The sequence below is a fragment of the Cyprinodon tularosa genome, unplaced genomic scaffold, assembly GCF_016077235.1.
Source record: "Cyprinodon tularosa strain WSP-4 unplaced genomic scaffold, ASM1607723v1 ctg322, whole genome shotgun sequence".
In the NCBI taxonomy this organism is placed as follows: domain Eukaryota; kingdom Metazoa; phylum Chordata; class Actinopteri; order Cyprinodontiformes; family Cyprinodontidae; genus Cyprinodon; species Cyprinodon tularosa.
This window is the reverse complement of record NW_024039033.1, coordinates 825,467-849,314: the sequence shown is the minus strand read 5'-3', so window position 1 is coordinate 849,314 and position 23,848 is coordinate 825,467. Positions and strand designations below refer to the sequence as shown.

General features: G+C 40.3%; 1 protein-coding gene across 1 annotated transcript; it reads left to right on the top strand.

The window, feature by feature from the left end:
• The first annotated feature begins 111 nt into the window (after positions 1-111).
• Positions 112-22,863, top strand: LOC119788649 (ral GTPase-activating protein subunit beta-like). Its single transcript, XM_038293195.1, has 33 exons — positions 112-709; positions 4,325-4,503; positions 4,682-4,884; positions 5,070-5,236; positions 5,319-5,493; positions 5,606-5,737; positions 5,829-5,974; positions 6,289-6,339; positions 8,162-8,206; positions 8,306-8,353; positions 8,442-8,581; positions 11,407-11,578; positions 11,665-11,794; positions 11,866-12,024; positions 12,901-13,015; positions 13,086-13,218; positions 13,288-13,358; positions 13,702-13,756; positions 13,842-13,972; positions 14,086-14,268; positions 14,528-14,676; positions 14,832-14,989; positions 16,386-16,486; positions 16,709-16,870; positions 18,477-18,662; positions 18,763-18,921; positions 19,034-19,151; positions 19,227-19,346; positions 19,445-19,515; positions 19,602-19,704; positions 19,991-20,045; positions 20,153-20,289; positions 22,051-22,863. The coding sequence occupies exons 2-33, from the start codon at positions 4,357-4,359 to the stop codon at positions 22,218-22,220; spliced, it is 4,092 nt and encodes a 1,363-aa protein (XP_038149123.1). The 5' UTR covers positions 112-709; positions 4,325-4,356; the 3' UTR covers positions 22,221-22,863.
• The last annotated feature ends 985 nt before the right edge of the window (positions 22,864-23,848 follow it).

Sequence of the window (23,848 nt, the reverse complement as noted above, 5' to 3'; positions counted from 1 at the left end):
GTTTTTATTTCCGTACAGCAGGCCGCAGAGGCCAAGTCATCTGTCAGTGTGCTGACACTCATGTCGTTCTGCTGTTGGAACCACAGGAAATCTCAGTAACTTTCCCCACAGCTTACAGGGTTATTCATAAACCCAGAGAAGGCAGACTGCTGGGTTATACCACTGGAGATGTGGTTGAATTACCCAGAATCCAGGATTTTTCCTGCTGGAAACTTAAACAGCAGCTGGTGGTTAACCTCCTTCTAGCTACCAAACATTACAGCAGATGGTTCAGGTGCTTCTGTCTGAAGCATCCCTCTCATTCACCTGAACAGCTGTCTGTGAGCCTGGGTTAAATTTGCCTGCAAACACCTGCTGCTTCTCCGAACTGGTACTGAAGTTTGGGTTCTACCTCAGGAGAAGGCGGAGCAGCTAGTTCGAACAACCTGCTGCCAGGATCTGACCTGGATAAACAGGAAGGTTTGCAGTAATTGCAAACTGCAGGTGTATGGGGGTCTGTTTCTCTCAGTCGGGGGCATCTGTTCAGATGGACCAACCAGCAGATACAGACCTTTGTTGACTGTAAACATGTTGCTGTTCACCTGCAGCCTGTCAGTCAGTGCTTAGGGAACTACACAGTCCACAGGAAGGAGCTTTAACCTTCACAGGTAGATTCTACAGACTGACCCAGTCTGATTTTTAAGGACAGCACAGCGACTCACCTGTGCAGGTAAGATTTGTTCTGCAGCCTCTTAAACTTCCTTTAGATCAATGTTCTTGTTTGGGATGCAGTATTGGGTCTAAAGCGCTGATCTTGAACCAGAGAAATATACATAAGGTTCTTTTGGTTCCACCTCATGCAGATGGGTCTGTTTAGAGCTGACTTCCTGCATCTACAATACTCTGAATGCTACCATAGTATTGGGATCTCTGGCTAGATGCACGATAAGCAAAGGTGTGAAGTGGGTCCATGCAGGCACACTGAGATGTTTAGGTCTTTTTTTATAGTCCCACCTGCCTTCAACGTATGCCAGTAAATATGCTATTATTTCATGATATTATCAAACATCATTATAGCACATATAAAGCATTTAGTCATAAAGGTATCGTTTTAAAGTCGCGCTCTTTCTCTTTGTCTGCCCAGCTTGCTCGGATTACCAGACACCTACTGCCCTGTTGGTACTAGAATGTGTTTTTACAGTGAGAAAAGTTGAATTGACATGTTAGAAACGCTGCTGCTTAGAAAAGAAAAGGGGGAAAATTTGCTCCACTATATGGAATGCAAAGAACATCTTTCAAACAGGAATGTTTTTTAAACGTATCAATCAAATCAGGGTTTTGATGTTAATTTATACTTTGCGTTAAAAATTGTACCCAATATTTGTAGAGTGTGCAATTTTTGACCTAATTAAATTTTTTTTTCCTCTTTTCCAATTTTTTGAGTTTTTTTTTGGAGGGGAGACTAAGTTTTACGAGTCGCATCCTTTTCGAATCCTATTACCGGTACTCAAATTTAACCCTCTACACTTCTGGGCTGTGTGTGTGTGGGGGGGCATAAACAATCCTGTTGCTAATGTCTACACAGCAGATTTGGTTATTGGTTTACAAACAAAAAACAGACAAGTTCAAAAATGATTGAAAAGAATTAAATAAAATACAATTAAATATATAAAATCTGAAAATATAGCAAACTAAAAATATTGATTGAAATTTTGAACTGCATTTTCTTCAAATTTCTGTATTTGTATCATTTTGTTTTTTAAATAATACTGGAACAAATTTCTCTGCATAGTAAATGAAAAAACATAATTAGATGTGTGAAAGTAAATACATATTTTGTCTCTAGTTCAATAAACTGGAGTAGAAAGTGAAGAGACGATAACACTACATACAGCGAGCTGATTATTTGCTACATCTAGTTAACTTTGGAGGATATCAGAGAAAACATCACTAATTATATGAATGTCAACAAGATTTATCATCACTGACTGCAACCTTGGGGAGTCTGGATGTCCTTTGCAGGCCAGTTAAATTTGCATAATGCGTTCTTTGATAATTAGTAATATGAGTATAATATTGGATGAGGTTAAAAAATAAAACATAAAACAGCTCAAACTTGAAATGTCTGCAAAATATCAGCACTTCACATCCTTCTGAGCTTTTAAACCCCAAAAAGACGCTTCAGCCTATGCTATATCAGAGCATTATCATATTAAACATCTAAATCTACATCTAGTATTAAAATACGGCATCAATCTAATAATTAAATTGTCAATTGAAATGCTTACATTGTAGCATTGATATGTATATTAAGTTAGTTTACCTCAGTTTGCTCCTGCTGTTTGGGTTACAGTCTGCCCTGTATTGGCCCAGCATGGCTTATTATTAGTAATACTTATTCTTTATTTTCATTTATTTTTTTATTTATTTTATTTTCACAAAAAAAACATAAAAACAGAATAATATTTTACTAAAAAAGAAAATGTGATGGACAACTGCCGAAAAACCCTCAAGGGGCTTAATGAGTGGCAGTCACCATAAAAACAGAAATATTTCACCATTTCAGACATCTATGATATGATAATGTGTAAAAAAAAAAAAACAAACAAAAAAACAACAACAGCATTTCTTTGTATAAAACAATTTAAAATATAATTTAGATCACAAATCCATACGGAAAGTTCAGACAACTTAGTAGCAGCAATTTTACTCTCCGTTTAAATTGTTCTTTAGAAAGATCTGTCAGTGATGTGGGAAGACTGTTCCAAATCCTTGATCCTTTGTATAATACTACTACTACTACTACTAATGCTTATATTTATCATCTCTCTCAGACATGCTTTTTAAATATTCAAGATCTCATCTTCAAAACTCGGGTCACTCCAGTGATGTTCTGTCAGCCAATCCTATACCCTCTACCTCAGCTGCCTAGTGGCACTTTAACAACCAAGACTTTTGTTTGACACCCAAGTGTGAAATAAAGAGAAGTTAGACTCATATTTGCCTTTTATTTTATTTTTTTTATATTTTACTGCATCTTCCATGGATCTGTATTTTCCCATGTGTTGTACAACAATGCCACATGTTGAATTATATGCTGAAGTTTACATATAATACTTAGTTGGGGGTTTGGGGAATTTTGCCACTCCATAATTTTACGTAGGGCGCAGAAATAGCTAGGGCCAGATCTGGGTTCTTCAGTGCTCTGAATACCACAGTTAAGAAAGTTTGTTGGCATCTCTCAGTAACTGAGGGGTTAATGTGGATGTGCAGTCTGCATAATCATCTGTCATCCATGGTGCAGACACGGCTCACCTGCAGTTTTCCCCTATCAAGCAAGTCTGCGGGTTGCAGAGGTGAGTTCACCTATTTCAGGTGTTATTAATACAGAACTCTGAGGCTTTTTGATGCCTCACAGACTGATGGATTCTCTTGTTAGACTCTGTTAATCCAGGAAGCAAGAACTTTGACCACACATGGAACCAACCAAATATACCGCCTACAGAACCCCCACCCACAAAGTACAAAAAGCTCAGAAACTTCAGGTCCACATTGTTTCTTCTGCTCCACTAATGTTGAACAAACTTCTAAAGGACTAAAAGTGCTGAAACTTTAGACTTTATTTGGTCAAATCAAGGTAGAAAGTCTGTTCAGAGTGGCCTTCGACTAATCGACTCAAACTCAAACATCTTAAGTTTATGTTTGTAGCCGAGCTTTCTCCTGTGTGACTGTTCTACTGCGCTGGATTTTCCACTGCTTTTTCTATGATTTGTATTGTTACTACAGTGTTTTATGCAAATAAGTTTGCTTGGCCTTGGAAATATGTCTTCAGTTTCACACAAAAGTCACAGGATGTGATGTTTGACTTAAAATCATTCATTTACTCTTAGTAAAGGAATCATTGTGTCTCTCAGTAAATCTTTCATTGTGACAGAATCCTGGAGGGTTAGCTGGGCTGCTGCTGTCAACAGATAAACTTAGAGTGGGAACTTTTTTATTTTTAGTGTTTAGTCCTGTTTCTATCTTAGATATAGCTACTGGATCAGCTTCTACTGTGCTCACTGCCTGCTGCTCTGCTCAAGGGTTTCTTCCTGTTAAAAGAATGTTTTTCTCTCTAAACTGTGACTGTTTGTGTTCTCATTGGGAGAGGTTATTGTAGAGTCAACGACAAAATGCAAGCAAATGTTTACTTTCATGTTTATCGAGGAAGAGCGAGTCTTGCTAAGTCAAAGACTAAATTCAATCGGCATAAATCTGTGTGGATGATTTGATTGTATTGTCTCTGAGAATGCATTAAGATTCAAGTAAATTTAATTTAATGATCTGACCTTCCTCTTATTCACAGGTCTGTTCCAGGTGAGCTGTGATTGGCTGGCAATGGACCAATCTCTGAAGGGTCATGTGAGCGTGCTCACCTGCTTCCCGTCTTCTGTGGGTAGAGATGTTGCTGTTGCTGTGGTGAAGCCCCTGGCTGCAGGCCTTGGAAACCCGGGCACCCACAGCCTTCTGCGTACTGACCGACAGGTAAACTCTTATGTGTACCTGAACGGTGGGAGGGGCTTAGCGGGTCTGCATCTGAGCTCAAACCTGGCTGGTCTCACCTGAGAACCCGAATCTTCAGACTATCGCTGGTCGGTGATCAATCAGGACTGATCTTTATGTGTCAGGTGGTTTGGAGATGTCTTTTCTTGTTTATCTTCAGGTGAAATGGACCATGGAGGTCCTGTGTTATGGTCTCACTCTGCCACTGGACAGAGACATTGTCAGACTCTGTGTTGATGTTTACACTGATTGGATGATGGCGCTAGTATCCCAGAGAAGCTCCACCCCTCCACCGATTAGCAGAGACCCCAACCTGTACGTCCAGAAGATCCTTCGACATCTCCATGTGCTTTTCCTGCCCAGGTACCCACATCCCATCTTAAACCAGACCTGAATCTAGACTGCACTGTAGACCCAAAGCCTAATCCAGAATTAATTCATGAGCTCAGTCCTTTGTTCCAGTTCTGTGTCCTGAAGGTCATCCTGAATCCAGACCTGAAGGCTAAGACCTAAATCCAAACTTAAAGCCCCTTTTTTTCTTGTCTTAGGTCAGACCAGGTTGGTCCGGTCTACCTGTCGTTGTGTAAGCAGGTGCTTTGTTCTGTTCAGTCTCTGGCTAGAGAGAGTTCACTGATGAGCAAAGAGACCTGGGAGACTCTGTTACACTTTCTGCTGCGCATCAACCACGCCATGCTGGCTCCGCCTACTTCTGCAGGTGAGACGAAGTACCAGCTAGCTGTATCAGATTATTGGTTATTACATCTGTCCGTCGTGCTGTCCGTCTCTCCTGCGTACAGGAAGCGTGTCGGATCAGTCCATGGCGGTTCTCCTGGAGGTGTGGCTGCTGGCATGTTCTCGGTGTTTCCCATCCCGCTCTTTGTGGACAGCATGCAGACAGATGGTTAGCAGCTGCAGACACCAGCCTGCAGTGGTGGAGCAGTGGAGTAGAGCTGTTGCAGCTCTGACCTCCAGGTTCATTTCCATCCTCAGGGTCTAACTGGTTATGTTATTAAGGAGACGTTGTTGGTTTATTGTTGGTTCTGTATCTGAATCATTAACTGGTTCTGTACCATTCTGTCCTCAGGCTCCTTCCTCAGATATATGGACCCTCCTTCCCTCTCTTCCATGTTCCAGAGGAAGATGCAGCTCTGGTTCCTACAGACATGGAGGATAAGCATCTCTCTCATACCTGGTTTCAGTTCCTGCACATGTTCAGGTAACTGGTTCCAGTTCTTGCACATAATCTGGTAACAGTTTCATGTTTCTAACTCCTTCTGTAAAACTGATAAATCCCATGTTTCTTGCAGTAATCCTGTGGACCTCATTTCCCCTTCAGCCACTTCCTCTATGTCCTCCTCCCAGGATGAGGCGTCTGAGAAGGGAGACCATCAACTACCAGGAATCTTCTTTAGAGCCATGAGACTAGTCGCTGAGCTAGTCAACGCCTTCCTCGGTAAGCTACCACCAAAGGTTGAAGTGCCTTCTTTCTCCTTCAAACAAGAGAGGCAGATGTTCAGTTATTCCTTTGAGGAATTTGACTTCATTTACGAACTTTAATGCCAAACATCTTCACGGGTCTAGTCAGTTAGTCTGTTTGTTCTTATTCTGTGCACACATCAAGATTTTTATTGCCTTAGATGATTTTCAAACCACATCTTACATTGTTCTAAAGAGCAGATTCACATAGACCCATCCTCCAAGATGAAGAGGATGATCTAAGAGTTGGAGGTAGGGTGATCTGGGACTGATTTTCACTTGTTTCTGCAGGTGTGACTATTAGGAGCTCAGAGGAAGCGGATCATCTGCTGTCAAACAGAGGTAGACTCATATTAACTTAACGATTCTGTAGAAATAAAAGCGTACAAATTCAAGAGCTGCATCCTTCGAATAAACCGGACTACGTAGGCCGGGTCCTTCAGAACCATGAATTATTGGACTGTCTTGCCTTTATAAACTGTTTCTGCACTTACCTCAGCATAAAGGCGGCTGCCTAACAGCAGTGATAACATGAACAGAGTTGTGAAGCTGTAAAAATAAAGCACATACCCTTTTTTGTTTTTTATTGATTGTTAAAAGAACTCCAGTTGTAAAACTGTAATCACTGGCATGTGCTCAGATAATATTTTATTTCCTCATATACTATTTTTGATTTAATAATAAAACTATGCAAGGAGAATTATAAATAATCATTTTATACTCACTGGGGAAAGGTTTTTGGAAAAAATAGGGAGGCACTTAGGAGGCCACTAAGTATTTCTGTGAGGGATTATGTTGCATGGTTTCTCATTTCTCTCAATATCTCTGCAAATAGATGCACTACACCCACCACTGTCTAAAACCATGCTGACAAGCTGATCTCTCATCAAAACTTGATTAGTGATCCAAATCTGAATCTGCATAATGGTGCTGATCCAACATTTTGCTGAAAGCAATAGTTGTCTTTAGGATGGAACATAACTTAGTACATTTACTTGATTACTGTACTTAAGTACTCTTTTTGAATATCATTACTTTACTTGAGTCATTTTTTGAGGGGGTAATTGTAACTTTAACTCCACTACATTTCAAAGTCAAATATTGTACTTTCCAACCCACTAAATTTCTAGGAAGTTGCTGGTTATTTGTTCCTTTTAGCTCAGTTTATCTTTGTAATCCGCTGCTGCTGTTTTTCTTTTTGAAATGCAATTCAAAATGGCAGATAGCAGTCCTTAGGACTGAATTTTGACATCACTGTTTAAAGATTTGCATGACATTCCACGAATGTGAGAAACTCAGAGCAGGTATTATTTGTAATTTATACATTTTTTAAGGCGTTAGTTGTTCCCATGTGGCCAAGTTGTTCAGTAGGATGAATTCTCAAAGCAGTTACAGTTTCTTTGCGGTAATAGATTCAACCATAAACCTCTATTCCATAGTGATAGTGTGAGTAGAATCAAGACACTCCTGTTTTCTTTTTGGTTTATTTTTAAATAAGAAATAATGAGCAAAATAGCTGTCCTTATTTTTAAAGCATGTCTATGCTGAAGTTGCTGTGAAGATTCTCAGTCATCCAGGTAATAGTCATTTCAAGTTCTACTGAAGTTCTTCACAAGTTCTCCACAATTTCTTGTGGTCTGAAATATACTGATATTAGACCATTTATTTTGTATTTTTCTGAAAATTTCGGTACTTTTCAATGCATGTTTTTTGCAAGCAACAACATGCCATAGAGGGTTAAGTATTTTCAAAAGTGAGTGCTTCAAAACTTTAACTTGAGTAGATGTTTTACCAAGTAACCTTTTCTTGTAGTTAAGATTAGACTATGAGTATCAGTCCTTTTTTCTCAAGTAGCTAAAAGGGAGTGAAGGGCCAGAGGCTCATTGCTGCTGCAGGAGAACATCTGTGTCTGTCCTCACAGAGCACAGCAGTCTGAGGCCAGATCGGAGTTAATGGTAGAAAATTGTGGTAGTTCTTTAATCCTGGAGCATGAGGGGCATGACTAGGGAAGATGATCTCAGGTTTTTTACATTTTTAAGAAAATTCTGGGGCAATATAGAGAGAATATGATTCTGTTGGTCTTTAGTCTGATAAAAACATTTATCTTAAAAGAGCAACACTGTTTTAGATGTACTGATGTGATTGCTTCTGTTTTCTTCTGCAGGACTCACTCCAAGAAGTAATTTCAGAGACAGACTACCTTCAATTGGTAAACATGACCTCATCAGACAGAACTTGATCTGGTCTCTATGGGTTCTGCAGAACTGCTTTGGTTTAACCTTTTAGTACAAATTTTTGTTCCTTCCAGGTCTCTCTGTAAGCAGAAGTCCATTCAGAGACCGCCTCCCTCCGTATGGTAAACTTTGCCAGCTTTTGGTTTTGGATCATAGGAGTCAGTCTCCTGTGTTCAGAACTTCATGATCCATAATCTTTGTCTTCTTCAGGCTTCTCTCGGCCTCGTTCTGGAAGCGCCCCACCCATTCCAATCAACTTTGTTAGTGCACCGGAAGCCCCGCCCTCTAAAGGTTTCTCACCACCACGCAAACGACCATTGAGGGCAGAACATGTCTCCAAATCTTCCCTGGTACCACAGACTTTTCTAAGCTTATTTATACTGTTTACCTGTCCAGGTAGATGATGTTAGTGGTTCAGGTAAAGATCTCTATTGATCCAGTGTTAGTGTTACACAGATGCACCTGTTCTGGTAAATGGCCTTAGTAGGTCCAGTTGGTTGTTTTAAATGGATTAACTTCATGCTGAAACTTATCAAGTGGGAATGCATAAGTATTTTATTTAACCAATGTACATTACACCAGGTACCAGTACAGAACTGCATTCATTGCATTCAAAGAAAGTGCATAAAGCATATCTTAATACAGAGGAAGACCAAATATAAACAGAGAGGGAACAATAATAATAGTAAAAATAAAATAATAATAATAATAAAAGGGGCTGCATTATATTATACATAGATTCAAGAACAGGGCGTTAAACCAGCAGATTATATTTACTCACAAAAGATAGAAAATTACCAGCACTTTTTGTTCTTACAAATTCTATAGATTTAACACAAGATTTTGTCTCATTTTTCCAATGGGATATAAGTGGTTTACATTTTAAGTAACGGCATTTGTGTAAACAAAATTTAACCAATAAAATTAAAATATTAACACCAAAATGATGTTCAATTTTTGCAATCATACCAAATAAAGCTACTCTTAGGGTAAAATCAGGTAACTGAATTCCTTTAGATTGGATCCACATCAGAAAATCAAGCCAAAAGCTTTGGACTACAGTACAATCAAAGAAAATGTGTTCTAGACTTTCACTTTCAACCTCACAGATACAACAGTTTTCAGTGTCAAAATAAAATTTTTTGCTTAGAAATTCGTTAGTAGGATAAAATATTTAAATTGAATTTCCTTCATTTTTGGAGGTACCGGGTATGATAGGAATTTAGTTCTGAGCATATTTTTTGCTTCTACACAGAAATCTTTGAGAATATATTCTCTCTATATATGGTTGGAAGATAAACAATATGTCAAATAACACCTCAAAAAATTATTGTTAAATCAAAGGCTGAAAAAAATGACATTGTCTATAAAAAATTGTTTGAGCTTTGGAGAAATATCAGAAAATGTTATATCTTGTCTAACCATAGCCTGAAGAGGTTTAGTTTAGTTTATTTAGGATCCCCATTAGCTGTAGCAAGCTACAGCTATTCTTCCTGGGGTCCAACAACAAAACATGAAATAAAAAAAAAATTACAAATGAAATAAAATTATGTGGACATTAAAACAACATCTCCCATAATCTATACATATACATATATACATACACACATATACAGATACATATATACATATACATATATACCCATATACATAAACAGAAACAATCCAAACTAATCAAAACAAACTACAAAGCACAGCAAGTGAAGAAGACAGTCCTAATCATGTTTTACCTCTATATTTAATAAATGTTCTTTCAATGATTTTTAAAATTTCCTTAAATCAGCTATCAGTTTAATGTAATTCGGCAGTAAATTCCATGCTTTCATACCTCTATACATAACAGTTCTTTTTAGGGCATTTGACTTTACTTTAGGCAAACTAAAGTTTCCTTCAGTCGCATGCCTAGTCCTGTATTCGTGATTTTCTGAACTAAAAGTAAGGTTTGTAAATAACATATAAGGTGTTTTTAATACAGATATGCTTCTAATCATAACAGTCAATGAGTATGAAAGTCTGTCTTTAACCAACAACCAGTTTAATTTTTTATGCATTGTTATGATATTTGTCCTTAAATCACACTTCAATATTATTCGGGCAGCTCTATTTTGTACATGTTGTAGTTTATTTAGCATCTCTCCAGGGGCATTTGACCAAACGACTGGGCAGTAATCCATATGAGAAAAAATCAATGATTGGATTATCATTTTAAGAATATGTGGGGACATAAAGGTTGCATGTCTTCTTATGACTGTGATTCCTCTACCCATCTTTGCAATCATGTTATTAATATGTTTTCTCCATAATAACGTGTTATCCACCGTCACTCCCAGAAGCTTGGACTCATGCACATTCCTTATCGAGACGTTATTGATATTAATATTCAATATATGATTACTGTTTACGTTGTAATTTGACCTCACAATCATGCTGTTAGTTTTTGCTGTATTCAATACCAGCTTATTTGCTTTCACCCATTTATCCACTCCCACTAGTTCGTTATTCATAATAATTTCTAATTCATTATTTGTTCTTGCTGATGTATATATAGTGGAATCATCTGCATACATAATTAGGTAAAGAATTGTTTTTAAGATCTGATTGTATTTACTCACATTACACTGAATTTGATACTTTTTTACAAAAGTAATAGGTTACCTCTATTGTCCATGAAATACGGAAGAGGATTAGGGCTACTGATAAAAAAAAAAAAAAAAAAGTTAACTGATTTTTTCATTTTATTTCAGTTATGGGAAGAAAAGTCAGAATTCTGACTTTTTTCTCAGAATTCTGACTTTAATCTCAGAATTCGACTTTAATCTCAAAATTCTGACTTTTTTCTCAGAATTCTGAGTATCTGTTCACTTCTAGGTGAACAGATACTTTTGGACTTTTTCTTCTGGTTAATCAACTTTAAAGGTTTTGCTTTTAAGATGAGTGCGTTTTTGTCATTATTCTGCCAAATGATACTACCCTTGAAAATCTTCAGATGATTCTACTGTTTTCTGCTGTTTGAAGTTTCTGATTACTTCCTATCACATTTTCATATGTTCTTGAGCTATTTTCTGCATCTTTTGGCTTCAGTTTCTTTAGCTATTTTTTCTTTTTTCATACCGCATAAAAAAGCATTCTAGTTAAAAAGCTTTTTCTAGTTAACCTTAATTTTCTATCTTCTCAGACATCTACACTCCCCCACCAGAGGAAGGCTTCCTCTCTTCTCCCCCCTCCCTGTCCACCTCTGTGCTGCCCCCCTAGACCCTCAGCTCACCCCCTCAGGTGTAACGTGGACTCCCTCCTGCACCTGTTTGGCTCCTGGCTGTTTGATGCTGCTTTGATGACCCAGCTGTCCGGTTAGTACAATCTGTCCTTTAGAACATGTTCCTACTGTGATGTATCATGGCAGCAGCAGTACACCTGTGACAGCTTTGGTCAGCAGGTAAACAGACCGATGTCACCGTGATGTCAGAGCGATGGGCAGCAGGGAGGGCAGAGGCCTCCGGGACGCTCTGCAGAATTTTCTCCTGCAAGAAGACAGCAGAAAACATTGATCCCACCTTTTTATCAAGGTAACTGTCTTGTCTGTCAGTTCATGTAACTGGATCCCTGTATTACGGCTGCTCTTGGTCTCCTCTGTCAGGTTCTACCTGGTTCTGATGCAGAGCCTTCAGGAGGCGTGTCCTTCTGTTCTGGTCTCTCTCCTGCTAAACTCCACCAGTCTGTTTTGCTGCAACCTGAATGGGGTCAACCTGCTGCTTCCATCCTTCCTGTCCACCCTGGAGGCGGTGCTGCTTGACAGGTACCAACATCTCCCGGTACAGAACCGGATATGGGCAGGACCTTTTTTCCCTTGCCATTATTCCCTTTTAGCACATCTAATTGTGATTCAACTGATGAAAAACCTCAGTCGAAATCTTCGGAAGCGTTGAGGCTGTTTATCTGTACGAGGAGTCTCCCTCTCTGCCACCGCTTTGACCTAGGTAGGCGCAGGAAGGTGACAGAGGATTTATGGAACTCCGCTTTGACGTATAAACGATTTATAAGGAGATGTTTGGGAACCTGACCAATATGATGGAAGTGTTTAGTGAGGTCCTTATAAAAGATTGATATATCTTCCAGATATACATACATAAAGTTGTTTAGAAAGCCGTGGAAAATGTCATTTATTAGAGCCTGGAAAACTGATGGCGTGTTGCATCAGGCCAAACAGCATTACCAAATACTCAAAGTGTCTAATGGAGGTCTAGAAAGCTGTCATTCACTCATCTTTCAGGCAAATGCAGACTAGATGGTAACCCAGTCAGCATTGTTTACCGTACCACTGTGTGCCTGCTGAAGGGGAGAGCCACTACCCATAAGCAGACTGGCTTATCTAATTCAAGGACAAAGCCTGCTTGTTCTATGGAACAGGAATATCAAATATTCAACCTAGAAAACTAATTTCACCCTGGTAAAGAGGTCTGTGGTTTTTCCTCTCACCTGGAGGCAGGGCTTAAAGCAACTGCTTCAGTTGTTAGTTGGCCCAACAAGGCAAACCTTTCTAGGCGGAGCAGATAGAGATGGAGCAGAGTTGAAATTGTCAAGGAGAAAAGAGGAATAAGAAAGTTGCAGCAGAAGCTATCCATCTATCACCTATCCATCAGCTAACTTTCTGTAACTTCTTGCTGTACTACAGAGATCTGGTTCAGTTCAAGGGTCTTATCAGTCCCGTGGATTTGAGACGCTCCTCTATTCTCATCCTGCTCTCTCTGATGCCCCTCCCTTTGCAGCTTGGATCTGTCCAATTACAGGTAACTACTCTTCCTGCAGTTAGTAACCATGGCAACTTGCATCACATCAACATCCCCTATGTTTCTGCAGGACTCTTCACTCATGATGGTTACCTCTGAAGCGAAAACAAGTAACTTCCTATCTTATAAGCCCTGCCTCCTAAGCCTACTGATTGGGGCTTTGCAGACAGAGACAGACACGTGGAACATACAGCTCCTTCTTGGTTAGTTTCTGCTTCCTGCTTTACCTCACAGCTTTGCTTATTTGTGGTTTAATTACTTTTCATCTTCAGCCTCAGCGTTGAATGCTGTCCATGACTTGGCTGCAGCAGAGGCTCCTCCCACCTCATCTGAATCTGCTCTGGTAACAGTTAATGAGACTGTTAAAATCAACACATTCACGTGTATTTTATTTTCTATCAGCTTCACATTTTAGTTGATGTTTTCCTTACATCTTAATCCAAACACAAAGAACCAGATTTGTTTGACATAATGTCTGAGAAAGGGAGGGAGAAACCCTGGTTCTTTGACTTGATCCGGTTTGATTTGGTTTACATGATCAAAGACTTTGGGCTGAAGTTGGCCTTGGGATCCAGAATTGTGTTTTACCAAGTAATCATCAAATAAAACTCTCTTTATTTTCAGGAAATTCAGTTTCAAAGTGTTGACCTGATCATCATGATAACCTTCATCTGTTTTCTTTTCAGGAAGCTGATGCCCAGTATCGCCTTACCAGTGGAACCAATAGGACCAGGCCAATAAGTAAAGATATTTAATTATTTACATTACAGTTTTAGCACATGTTATGCTATTGGTAATACTATGTGTGTACTACTATGTGTACTAGCTGCCAAATCAGAAGCAGCAGTCCTTTGGGTCCATGTTGTACGCCTACTGACTCAGCGTCTGACGTCTCAGTGGAGAAATGACTCAGCAGTTTGTCTGTCTGTACTGGAAATACTGGGAGGTCTGGCCAAGGTGGACCAACACACACAAACACAAACCTACTTCTGTCCCGTTTTATTTGGGCAAATTCCCATAAATTGGTTTTGACCCGGATCAGTATTGAGCTATGTTTTGCGGTCCTGCAGGTGGAGGTCCAGGTAGAGGACTCAGAGAGGCGCCGTGCCATCAGTTCCGTCTGCACCTACATTGTGTTCCAGTGTAGTCGTCCTCCTCCGCTTCACTCCAGAGAGCTTCACTCCATCATCGTCGCTGCTTTCTGGTGTCTGAACATCTGGCTAAACCAGCACCCTTTTCTGTTGCATCAGCAGGTAAATAACATTCAGGCACCAGAGGTTCTGCTTCTTATGCATCTGCATGTAACTGACCTGAAGGTACAGCAGGTTCTACACCACTTAAGAAAATTTTCCAAGACAACATCAAGCCTTTGCTCCACCAGTAATTTACTGAGCTAAGGTCTCCCGAAGTTCTGAATCAGTGTAGCGGTAACCGGTATAGGACTGTTCTGGAGGTCCCCGAGCATTGTTCTGTTCTTTAGGTAACTGTTTTTGTCCAATATGCTGTCATCAGGAGTGTCTGTTGGAGGTTCTGGAAATAGTTGAGTTGGGAATCTCAGGCAACAAGTCCAGACAGGACCAGAAAGTGGCATGGAAGGAGGATAAAGAGCTGAACCCGGCCTCTCTGAGGGTAAAAGAGGCAGCTGAGGCAACTTTAAGCTGGTGGGTGAACCAAACGTTCTGGTGTCTAGCTATTCTGGAACATGACTTGATCCAGGTCTCCTCAGTCTCTGGAGATTCCTTTAAACGTCATGTTTTCATTAAGGAATAGTTCAGGTTCTGCTTATTGGCTCAAACCTAAACTGGATCTGTTTCAGTATCATGCAGGTTTCAGGAGCATGCACGTGTCTCGATGGGTCTCTTAGAGAGGACACTCTGACACTGAGTGAAAGCACCCTGAAGAAGTCCAAATATTTTGTGCTGGAAGGTTCCGTAATCCTGTCCACATTGGAGCCAAAACCAGGACCAGATCAAGGTAAACATAGAACTATAGACGGCTCTCAAACACATCATGTAAAACACAGGTGTCAAAGTGGTTCCAGAAAGGGCCGTGTGGCTGCTGGTTTTCTTTCCACCCAAGCAGTAGCACACCAGACTCCATTCATCTCATCAAGGTGAGTCTAGTCTTAACCTGATGACTTGATGGGATGAATGGAGTCTGGTGTGTTAGTGTTTGGGTGGAAAGAAAACCAGCAGCCACACGGCCCTTACTGGAACGACTTTGACACCCCTAGAACATCTAAAGACGTTTTAGAAATGTGTTTCTTACTAGTGGTTTCTGTTCTGATTACACTATGGATTTTCTTTATTGGTCCAATGTTTCATCTGCAAATTACATACATATACTCATATACAACATCCCAAAAGAAAAAACAAAAGACATAAGTCCACCCCCTCAGAAACTGAGAATAAACATTTCATCATTTACATGACATAAAACATCTCCAACTCCCTAAATAGAAATAAACTGATTCAAGTCTGACACCATCCTATAATAGGCAAACTCTGTCTTTATTTTTTATTTTTTTGGGAGTTTTTACGGCACTAGTTGCTAGTTTTTTTACAGTAGGCTGAAATGAAAGGGGGTATGAGAGAGGGGGGAGAGACATGCGGCAAAGGACCACAGGCCAAATTCGAACCCGGGTCGGCTGCGTCGAGGACTAAGGGCTCCGTACATGGGTCGTGCGCGCTGACCACTGCACCACCTACACACCCAAGCTCTGTCCTAAGACGTGCAACGACCAGGCCTCTAAACATCAGTTCAACATCTACAGATCCTGCCTCCTTTATTTTATTTATCCTGGTGAGCCAAATGCTCATCTTTGCCTGACCAAACAAAAAGTTAACCAGACAAATATGCTGCTGAATATCTAGGACCAAAAATAAACATTTCATGTTAAAACTGTGTCTTAAATCAGCCACCTACTGTTTTAACAAAGGGAAGAGAGGAGCTGGTCTGGGACATCTGATCCAGAGATGCTGTAGCATTTCCCTTAGCCTGACAAAAGGCACACTGACTCCCTGATCTGTGATCAATCAGAGCCACATAGCTGTTTGTGGCCACGGCACCGTGCACAACCCTCCACTTGGAGATCCGCACTGCGTTTCTCTATGGGAGGTTTGTACAGGGATCTTCAGCTGCCCCTGGGAGATGAACTTGGCGGCACACATCAAACCACCTCGCCTCTCTGACTCCGGCCAGCATCTCTCTGTTCAGGACCTTCACAGACACAGCATACAAACTTTTTTTTGATACTTCAGAGAACTTCCTCAGCTCAGGTGTTCTGAATGATAACAGAAGTCCATCCTCCTGCTCCTCCACTGCAGCACAAATGGACAACTCAGGAAATCCAGTTCTGTTCTGATTACAGATGCAAGTCCGTCCCTGCTGGTCGTCTTTAGAGGACCATCAGGACATCACAGCTGGTCTCTACAGCTCCACCTGCTGCCCAGAGATGAACGATCCACACAGGTGATCATATGATTTCACCGATTAACTGGGAACTGCTGCAGTATTTTTTAATAGTGTTTACAGCGACCTACTCAGCCGGCATATGGTGCTGTATCTTCAGATCCCATATGTCTGCCAAGCAGTTGGTCTGGTTCAGCTTTGGAGTCTGGTTTTGGGATGTTGATGAAAAACCTCAACAGTAAAATAGTCTTTAGAAGGGTTTTTGTTTCATTCCTTGATTAGACACAGAGAACACCGATCCCAGAACAACGAACTGAAACTGCAGAGGATGTTGAAAAGCAATGTTCCATAAACCATCAGTTGGCTCCTGAAATCATGGAGAGAATTGCTTCAGTGAGAGCAGATGAGAGCATCCCTGCACTGACCAACTCTGGAACCTCTGAGGTAAGACCTGTCAGACAACAATCAGACTCAGGTTTCTATGAGGATAAGTATACATTTTAGGCATTAATGTTTGTTAGAGATCAATGAAAGTTTAATCTACAGTTAATTGAATTCAAATCAATTTATTTATATTGCTCCATGTTATAACACACATAATATCAAAGCACTCTACCAAGTAGTTTAATTAGATATCCAAACAGATTGTATGAAAACTTTTAATCTCTGGAAACCCAGGTGACTGACAGACTGAAACCAGAACCAGGCTCAGTCTGAAAAAAGCAGATTGTAGCCCCAAGCTCTGGTTCCTTTACCTCCCTTTCCATGGGCAGGAAAGGAGCCCTGGACTGCTTTACTAGTTTCAGTGCATGGATGATCCCAGAGCCTATGTTGTGTGGGAATTAAATCCCCCTGGTAGGGTCTCCCAAGGCAAACAGGCTCTAAATGACAGATCGGACAAAGAGTAGTTCAAAAAAAGCTCTTATGAATACCATAAAATCAAGACACGTGGTTAGAGCAGTGTGCTTGTGCTCTGAGAAGGTTGCAGGTAGCTGGTTTGATCCCCACAGCCTGCACCCGTGGTCTCTGAGCAAGACCCTTAACCTATAATTGCTCTGCACAGTGGCAGCCCAATGGTCCCCAAGGGAATGGGTTGAGATGCAGAAGCAAATTTCTCCATTGTGAGATCAATGATTTTTAATGATATAATTATTTACCATGATAGACCGGTGCTAAGCAGTCAAAGGTGGAGACCTTTTTGACCGGATCCATGGAAGTTAAAACTGACCCTGGAAGCTCCTGATGCTAAAGAAACTATGATAGGAAGCATCCAGGCTCTTTTTCCTACCATCTACCTAAATGCCAGCACTCATCATGGCAAATCCGATTAACTTCCACCCCTTACAGATTTCTGCATTCAGGTTGAGCCTAATTAACTAGTGAAAGAGAAAAAAAAAAGTAGCTAGTGTTTTGGTGGAGAACACAAAGTCAGCAGCAGGGGTCCAAATGATGACTCCCTTCAGGATGGTATCACAGCTAAACAATACCAGCCCCAATGTCGCTACTGTGAAGAGAAAAAAACCCACTAAACAAAAAGTAAAATTAAAAGTTAAAGTAACATAAAAGACAAAATTGGACAGTAGTGGAATAATGTAGCAGAGTAAGGAAAAGTGGTCTTTATTTCCTCCTGCACCCTAAGACCATAGCAGCATAAATACAGAGATAACTCAGAATAACCCTGAGCCAGTCTTACTGTAAGCTCTATCAAACATTTATGTTTTAAGCCTCCTCCTTTAAGTCATAAACTAAAACTTGGTTTTAGTCCAGGTTGGCCTCACAGGAGAAGAACCTAACAACTAAAAAGATCTACCACCCATTCTACTTGTAACACCTCAAGGAACCACCAGCAAATCTTTAGAAATTCTAGAAACTTGTTTGATTTGGGTTTTAAATGACTTGTCCTGATTAAACATAAGATCAAAGTACTTTATTACTGAAGTGACTGAGTAAGCAGCTTCTTTTCAAAGAAGATTAATTCTCTCTTGACTGAATTTAAAAGCAGAAAACCTAAAGTTTCCAGGTTTTTGTCTTTGAAACATCTCTACTTTAGGTGCAGCAGCAGTTGGAGAATCTACGAGCAACCTTGAAAACTCAGCAGCTTATTGAATCTCTGCCTCAGCTGAGCACCCATTCAGTCGCTACGGTACCTTGCAGACCACCACCTCCAATTAACTGCTTCCAGCTGACAAGACTCTTCTTATCCCATCTGGGATTGCTGACTCCCGAGAGTGTGAAGGTATTACTGACTTCAGAGACCCCCCCCCCCCCCCCCCCCCCCCCCCCCCCCATCAGACTTGCCTGTTCATTCCTCACCTGTCTCTCTGGCCTCTTTGTAGGACCCAGGTATCAACAGCGTCCAGCCAGCTCTCTTGTCTTTGGACTCATCACTTCCAGGTTTCTCAGAGAACCTGAGACATTTGGATCAGCTTCCATCCAGAAACACTGATTGTGCATTTGTCTTCTACATGAGAGCCGGACAGAGGAAACCCAGAGAGGTATTCCTTTACTTCTCTTAACTGTCCAAACTCCATACATCTGTTGTGGAGCCTTCTGTCTTGTGTGTCTCCAATGTTTTTCAGTCTGCCTGTACTTTCCATCTTCCTGCAGATCTTAGAGAATGTTGAGAAGCAGGCAAGTGTCAGCAGTCATTTCTTGGACTTCTTGTCTTCTCTTGGTTGGCCGGAAGAGGTGGGACAGATGTGGGTTGCCAGGGCCAGTCATTCAGGTGAGCTCTTTGTATAATGAAAGTGCAGGTGTCTGGGTTCTGTGATTACCAGACCAGTCTGTGCCTGTTTTCCAGAATTCTCGGCTGTTTTGGGTGACAGTGGAGGCGCAGTGTTTGATGGAAGGAGGTTTGTCCTAAAGTTTGGAGACGCTTTGTCACAGATTACCTTCATCGTTCCTTCATTACACACCTACAGTCAGTGTCTGATGCTACTCTTACCAATAACGTTCAAGATGATCATCAGCATGAAAGTTTACCTGTCATCGGTTTAAAATCTTTTTTTTTTGAGACAGCTGACTGGCTGAAGCGTTCTGAGGAGGTGAGGCAAGCTAGTGTTTCATCATCGAATCAGAGACGAGCTGAGGTGAGGCCAGACACCACTCCCCCCTCTGTACTCTAAATCTCTCTAAATCTGTCTCTATTTGTTGCTCACCTGATTTTTTTTTTTAGACCCGTCCGTTAGAAGACATCAGATGCTGTCATGGTGTCTCATCATTTTTCAGCTCTGATTCAAAGCTGATGATTGTTTGGGTTGAACGCTTCGAGGACATTGGTAACAAAACAAGAATGCACCACTTGCTCACGCGCAGAAAAAGCATTTTTTATGGCACTAAACAATTTGGGTGTAGAAATTTTAGACATTAGCACTTTCAATGCAATCAGCATCAGAAACTAGAAGTCACCCACCTTTTTCAATAACAACAAACGCTTCACTTATTGGTCTGAAAAAAAACAAAGCCCCCGCCCACTTCTTCTCCATAAAGCTAATAGCTCTGTCCATATTTATTTAGTTTTTTCTGAACTAACTGGTCAGTCTCCTTTTGAACCTTGTTTTCCAGAGAAGTTTCCTCTGACTGATCTGCTGTTAGAAACGAAAGCGCAGACAGAGGCAAGGTAAATCTCCAACGCTCTGTTACAAGATAAGTTGACCTGGATCAGAAGTCAGCTTCCTCCTCCAGTGCCGGATCAAATCGACAGACTTTTGTCCATCTTTCTCGTAGTGTCGCTAACATCCAGCTGATCTTCATCCATCCTCTGAAAACGGGACTCTACAGGATATCTTTTCATGGAAACACCAACAAGCTGGGACTGGTCGTCCCGTTAGTGAATGGGATGGTAACCACCAGAAAATCTCTGGGTAAGAAACTCTCCGAGAAAAATTGATTGGGACGTTTCCATATTTTAAAAAAAGTTGTTAAAACAGCAAAGATGTTAAAGACTGTGATGTTATGGGTCTCAAAGTTTCTGTAGAGCTACAGGTTCTGTCAGGTTTTGAAAACATTCTGTAGGCAGTGAACACTGACCCTCGTTTGATAGTGTAACCCTCAGCTCTACCTCCCAGGATTGACTCTGAGAGATCTAGAATAGTTTTGCCCCTTTTCCACTAGGACCAACTCTAAGTGCTTTAGTATAGTGATGTTACTCGCTAGTAGGTTTTTCTATTTGTAACGGTTCCAGCAGCTTTGAAAAGTGTGAAAAATGTGTCGTCAGTGATTGGAGAGGCAGCGTCACTAGTCAGTGTATTGAATAAGTAGTTTTTTAGTGGTTAAATAGTTTTACGATGGGATAATTAATGTCTAAAGGCTGATTTATACTCAGAAACCAGGTCGTCTGCGTTTTTGTGTCGCAATGTATGCCTCAGACACTCTGCTGCACCTCTCCAAAATTGTAGGTGGCCGCAGACAGTGCTGCAGACAGGAGGCCTCTGATTGGTCAAATGTACATCCACTCTCCTATTCACTCACTACCCATCACTTCCTTAAGGCTTTCCCACCAAAGGTCGGTGCTCGGGGGTTGTGGCTTTAGCCAGAAGATTGTTATTATTTTCTTTGCGATCATAATCAGTATTTGAATAATTTTCTTTTTTTCTGTTTAACAATGTATTTGGTGAAATGCTCAGCAGGAATGTTTGTAAATCTATGTTCAATTTTTCTTTGCAAATAGTTTCAATCTTTTTCCTTACATCATTCCAATATTCTTTAATTTTGGAACAATCCCAGAATATATGTTTGTAGTCTCTTTTCTGGCCACAGCCCCTCCAACACTTTGACATTTTACTGTATTTTGATGAGATACTTGGTACAATAAAGAATTGCAATATTGATTTCCAGTCAAACTCTTGCCATGAAACACTACTCAACATTGTATGTCCTACTATGAAGGATTCCTCCCACCTTTGTTTTGATATAATTATATTTTCTTCTTTCTCCCATTTTTGTTTTATATCCTCATTATCATCTACTTCTATCTGCAGGGCTTTATACAACTTTGAAATTACCTTTATAGCAGTGTTGAAGTTTGTCATTAGGATCTCTTCTAAACAATTTGGTTTCTTCAGGATATATTCCCGATCCCTATCTAGTTTAATGGAGTTAATATAAGCCAATGAGCTGTGGGATGATGTGAGGTCTAATCAAACTTGCATATAACCGCACACTCGTGTTTTGCAATGTGTGAGCGAAATATAACCTCTCAAAAAGGTTTTATTTTACTTTTCTGAGTATGAAGAGACTGGTAGAGTCTCTTTCAGAGAGAGGCAATGTCTGTAAATATAGTGTAAATATGTTGTAAAAGTGAGAATTACTCAGCTTAGTACTTTATAGCGTGGCTAAGGTGGGTTTCCCACTCAAAATCCCAGCTCAGGCCTTTGAGGATGCAACACATATTCTGCGAGGGCATGAGAGAGAAGAGGGTTGAATGTTCATGCCTTTAACATTCTCTAGAGACAAAGGGATCATTAAGGTTGTATGGAAATTTAAAAAATATATCAAATTTTAACCCTCAATACGTATTATTAGGAATGTTTAAGATGTTTTTGGGGGGTACTTTGAAACAGTAGATTTTTCAGCTGATCTACCTGTCTGATCCCTGTTGTTTCTTACCATTCTGTCCTCCTCAGGGTTCCTGGTCACAGAGATGGTCTCTAACTGCTCACATCGTCGCCGCTTGGAGAGTGACTCCGCCTCTCTGCCTCACATTAGAAGGAAACACCTGATCAATGAGATCATCCTTTGCTATAAGAGTCACTGCTCTGAACCGGCCTTCTACTCCACCATTTTTCATCTTTGATTTGTTGCCGTAGTAACCAGATGTATAATTTACAGGAAACTGGATCAGAATGAGAAGCTCCAAACCAACCACTCTGAGAGCAGAGAGTTAAAAGGAAAATAGAAAAAACGAATCTTAATCTCAAATGATAAACTGACTCTATATCCTAGAACCAACCAGAACTTCTTCTTTAGGTATTATTTATACCTTTGATGAACCAGAGAGGCTTCTGGTTAGAGCTTCTATTTCTCCAGGTGGGATGAAGGTGATTGATCCAGAAGTCAGAGCAATAAAACCTTTTCATTTCACTCATACTGTAACCAGTGAAAAAAGTCCAGCATTAAGTTCTGATTTATCAACTGACTGTTTGTTTGATGATGAACGTTGTTTAATAAGTATATTACTGACTTTGACAAATGAAAAAAGCACAGTGCCAGTTTATAATAGGACATACTAACTTTTCCTAAACACTCTGTTCATTTCATTCTGCTAATTTCTTCTGGTTTATTCAGAAGATCAGATGTTCCTTGAATTTTTGGAGTCCTTCTGGATTTCAGTTTGGTGTTTAGTCTTTCCATTCAGTACAAAGACATGTTATCATCTCCTATTGTTCTATAAATGATTTTGATGCTTATTTAATTTTTGACTCTTCTTGTTCCTGAAACTGAGCAGAAAATAAATTAATTCAATTCAGTTTATTTTATTTATATAGCACCAATTCACAACACATGTCATCTCAAGGCACTTTACAGTTCACCCAGATCATACAGTCAAATTGATTCAAAGTGTTCTATCTAAGGAAAACCAGTTGATTGCATCAACTCATTGACTCAAATGCAATCCCTCACACTAAGCATGCTTGTAGCGACAATGGAGAGGAAAAACTCCCTTTTAACAGGAAGAAACCTCCAGCAGAACCAGGCTCGGTGTGAGCGGCCATCTGCCGAGGCCGACTGGGATTCAAGAACATTAGTCTCTAGAAGAACTTGTTCTGGTTCTGTGAAGATATGGCTCGGTGGAAAACTAACTTTCTCTGCTCGGCAGAATCAGTGTTCAAAATTTTGTTTTGTATCCATTGCCATTCTGGAACGAGTTGAGTTCCTGTCTCTAACCTCACCATTCTGAGTGGAGTCCTGCCACCTGAACTAAACCATCTTGCCGAATGTTGATACACTTCTGCTTTGCCATAGCTGTCCTTACAGATTTGCACTATTTGGAAGGAAGATTTAATTTAAGAACTTTTTGGGATGATACTTTGTTTATTTGAAGATGTGAAAAAATTACAATATGTTTCTTATGTTTCCCATTTAAAGCCATGTTCCATTTTGTTCTGCTGGTTCCTATAGATAGCGAGGCTCAATTTGTTATGATGTTCACTTTAAATAAGCAAAGAAAAAAATTTCCACACCAATATTAGTTGATATGTCCTTAATCACATGGTCTGTTATAGAGCTGTAGGTCTGGTCTTAGTAAACCTGATTGGACTTGGCTGCTCTTTTTCGGTTTGGCTCGGCTTCATAAATCCAATTTGATTACCAGTTATGTGGTTTGATCCTGGATATGTCTATTGGTGAGGACTCTGTCATGAGGGACACATTGACCAGGCCACCAGAACCCACCAGGATCTGGATTGTATCTGAAGAAAGGTT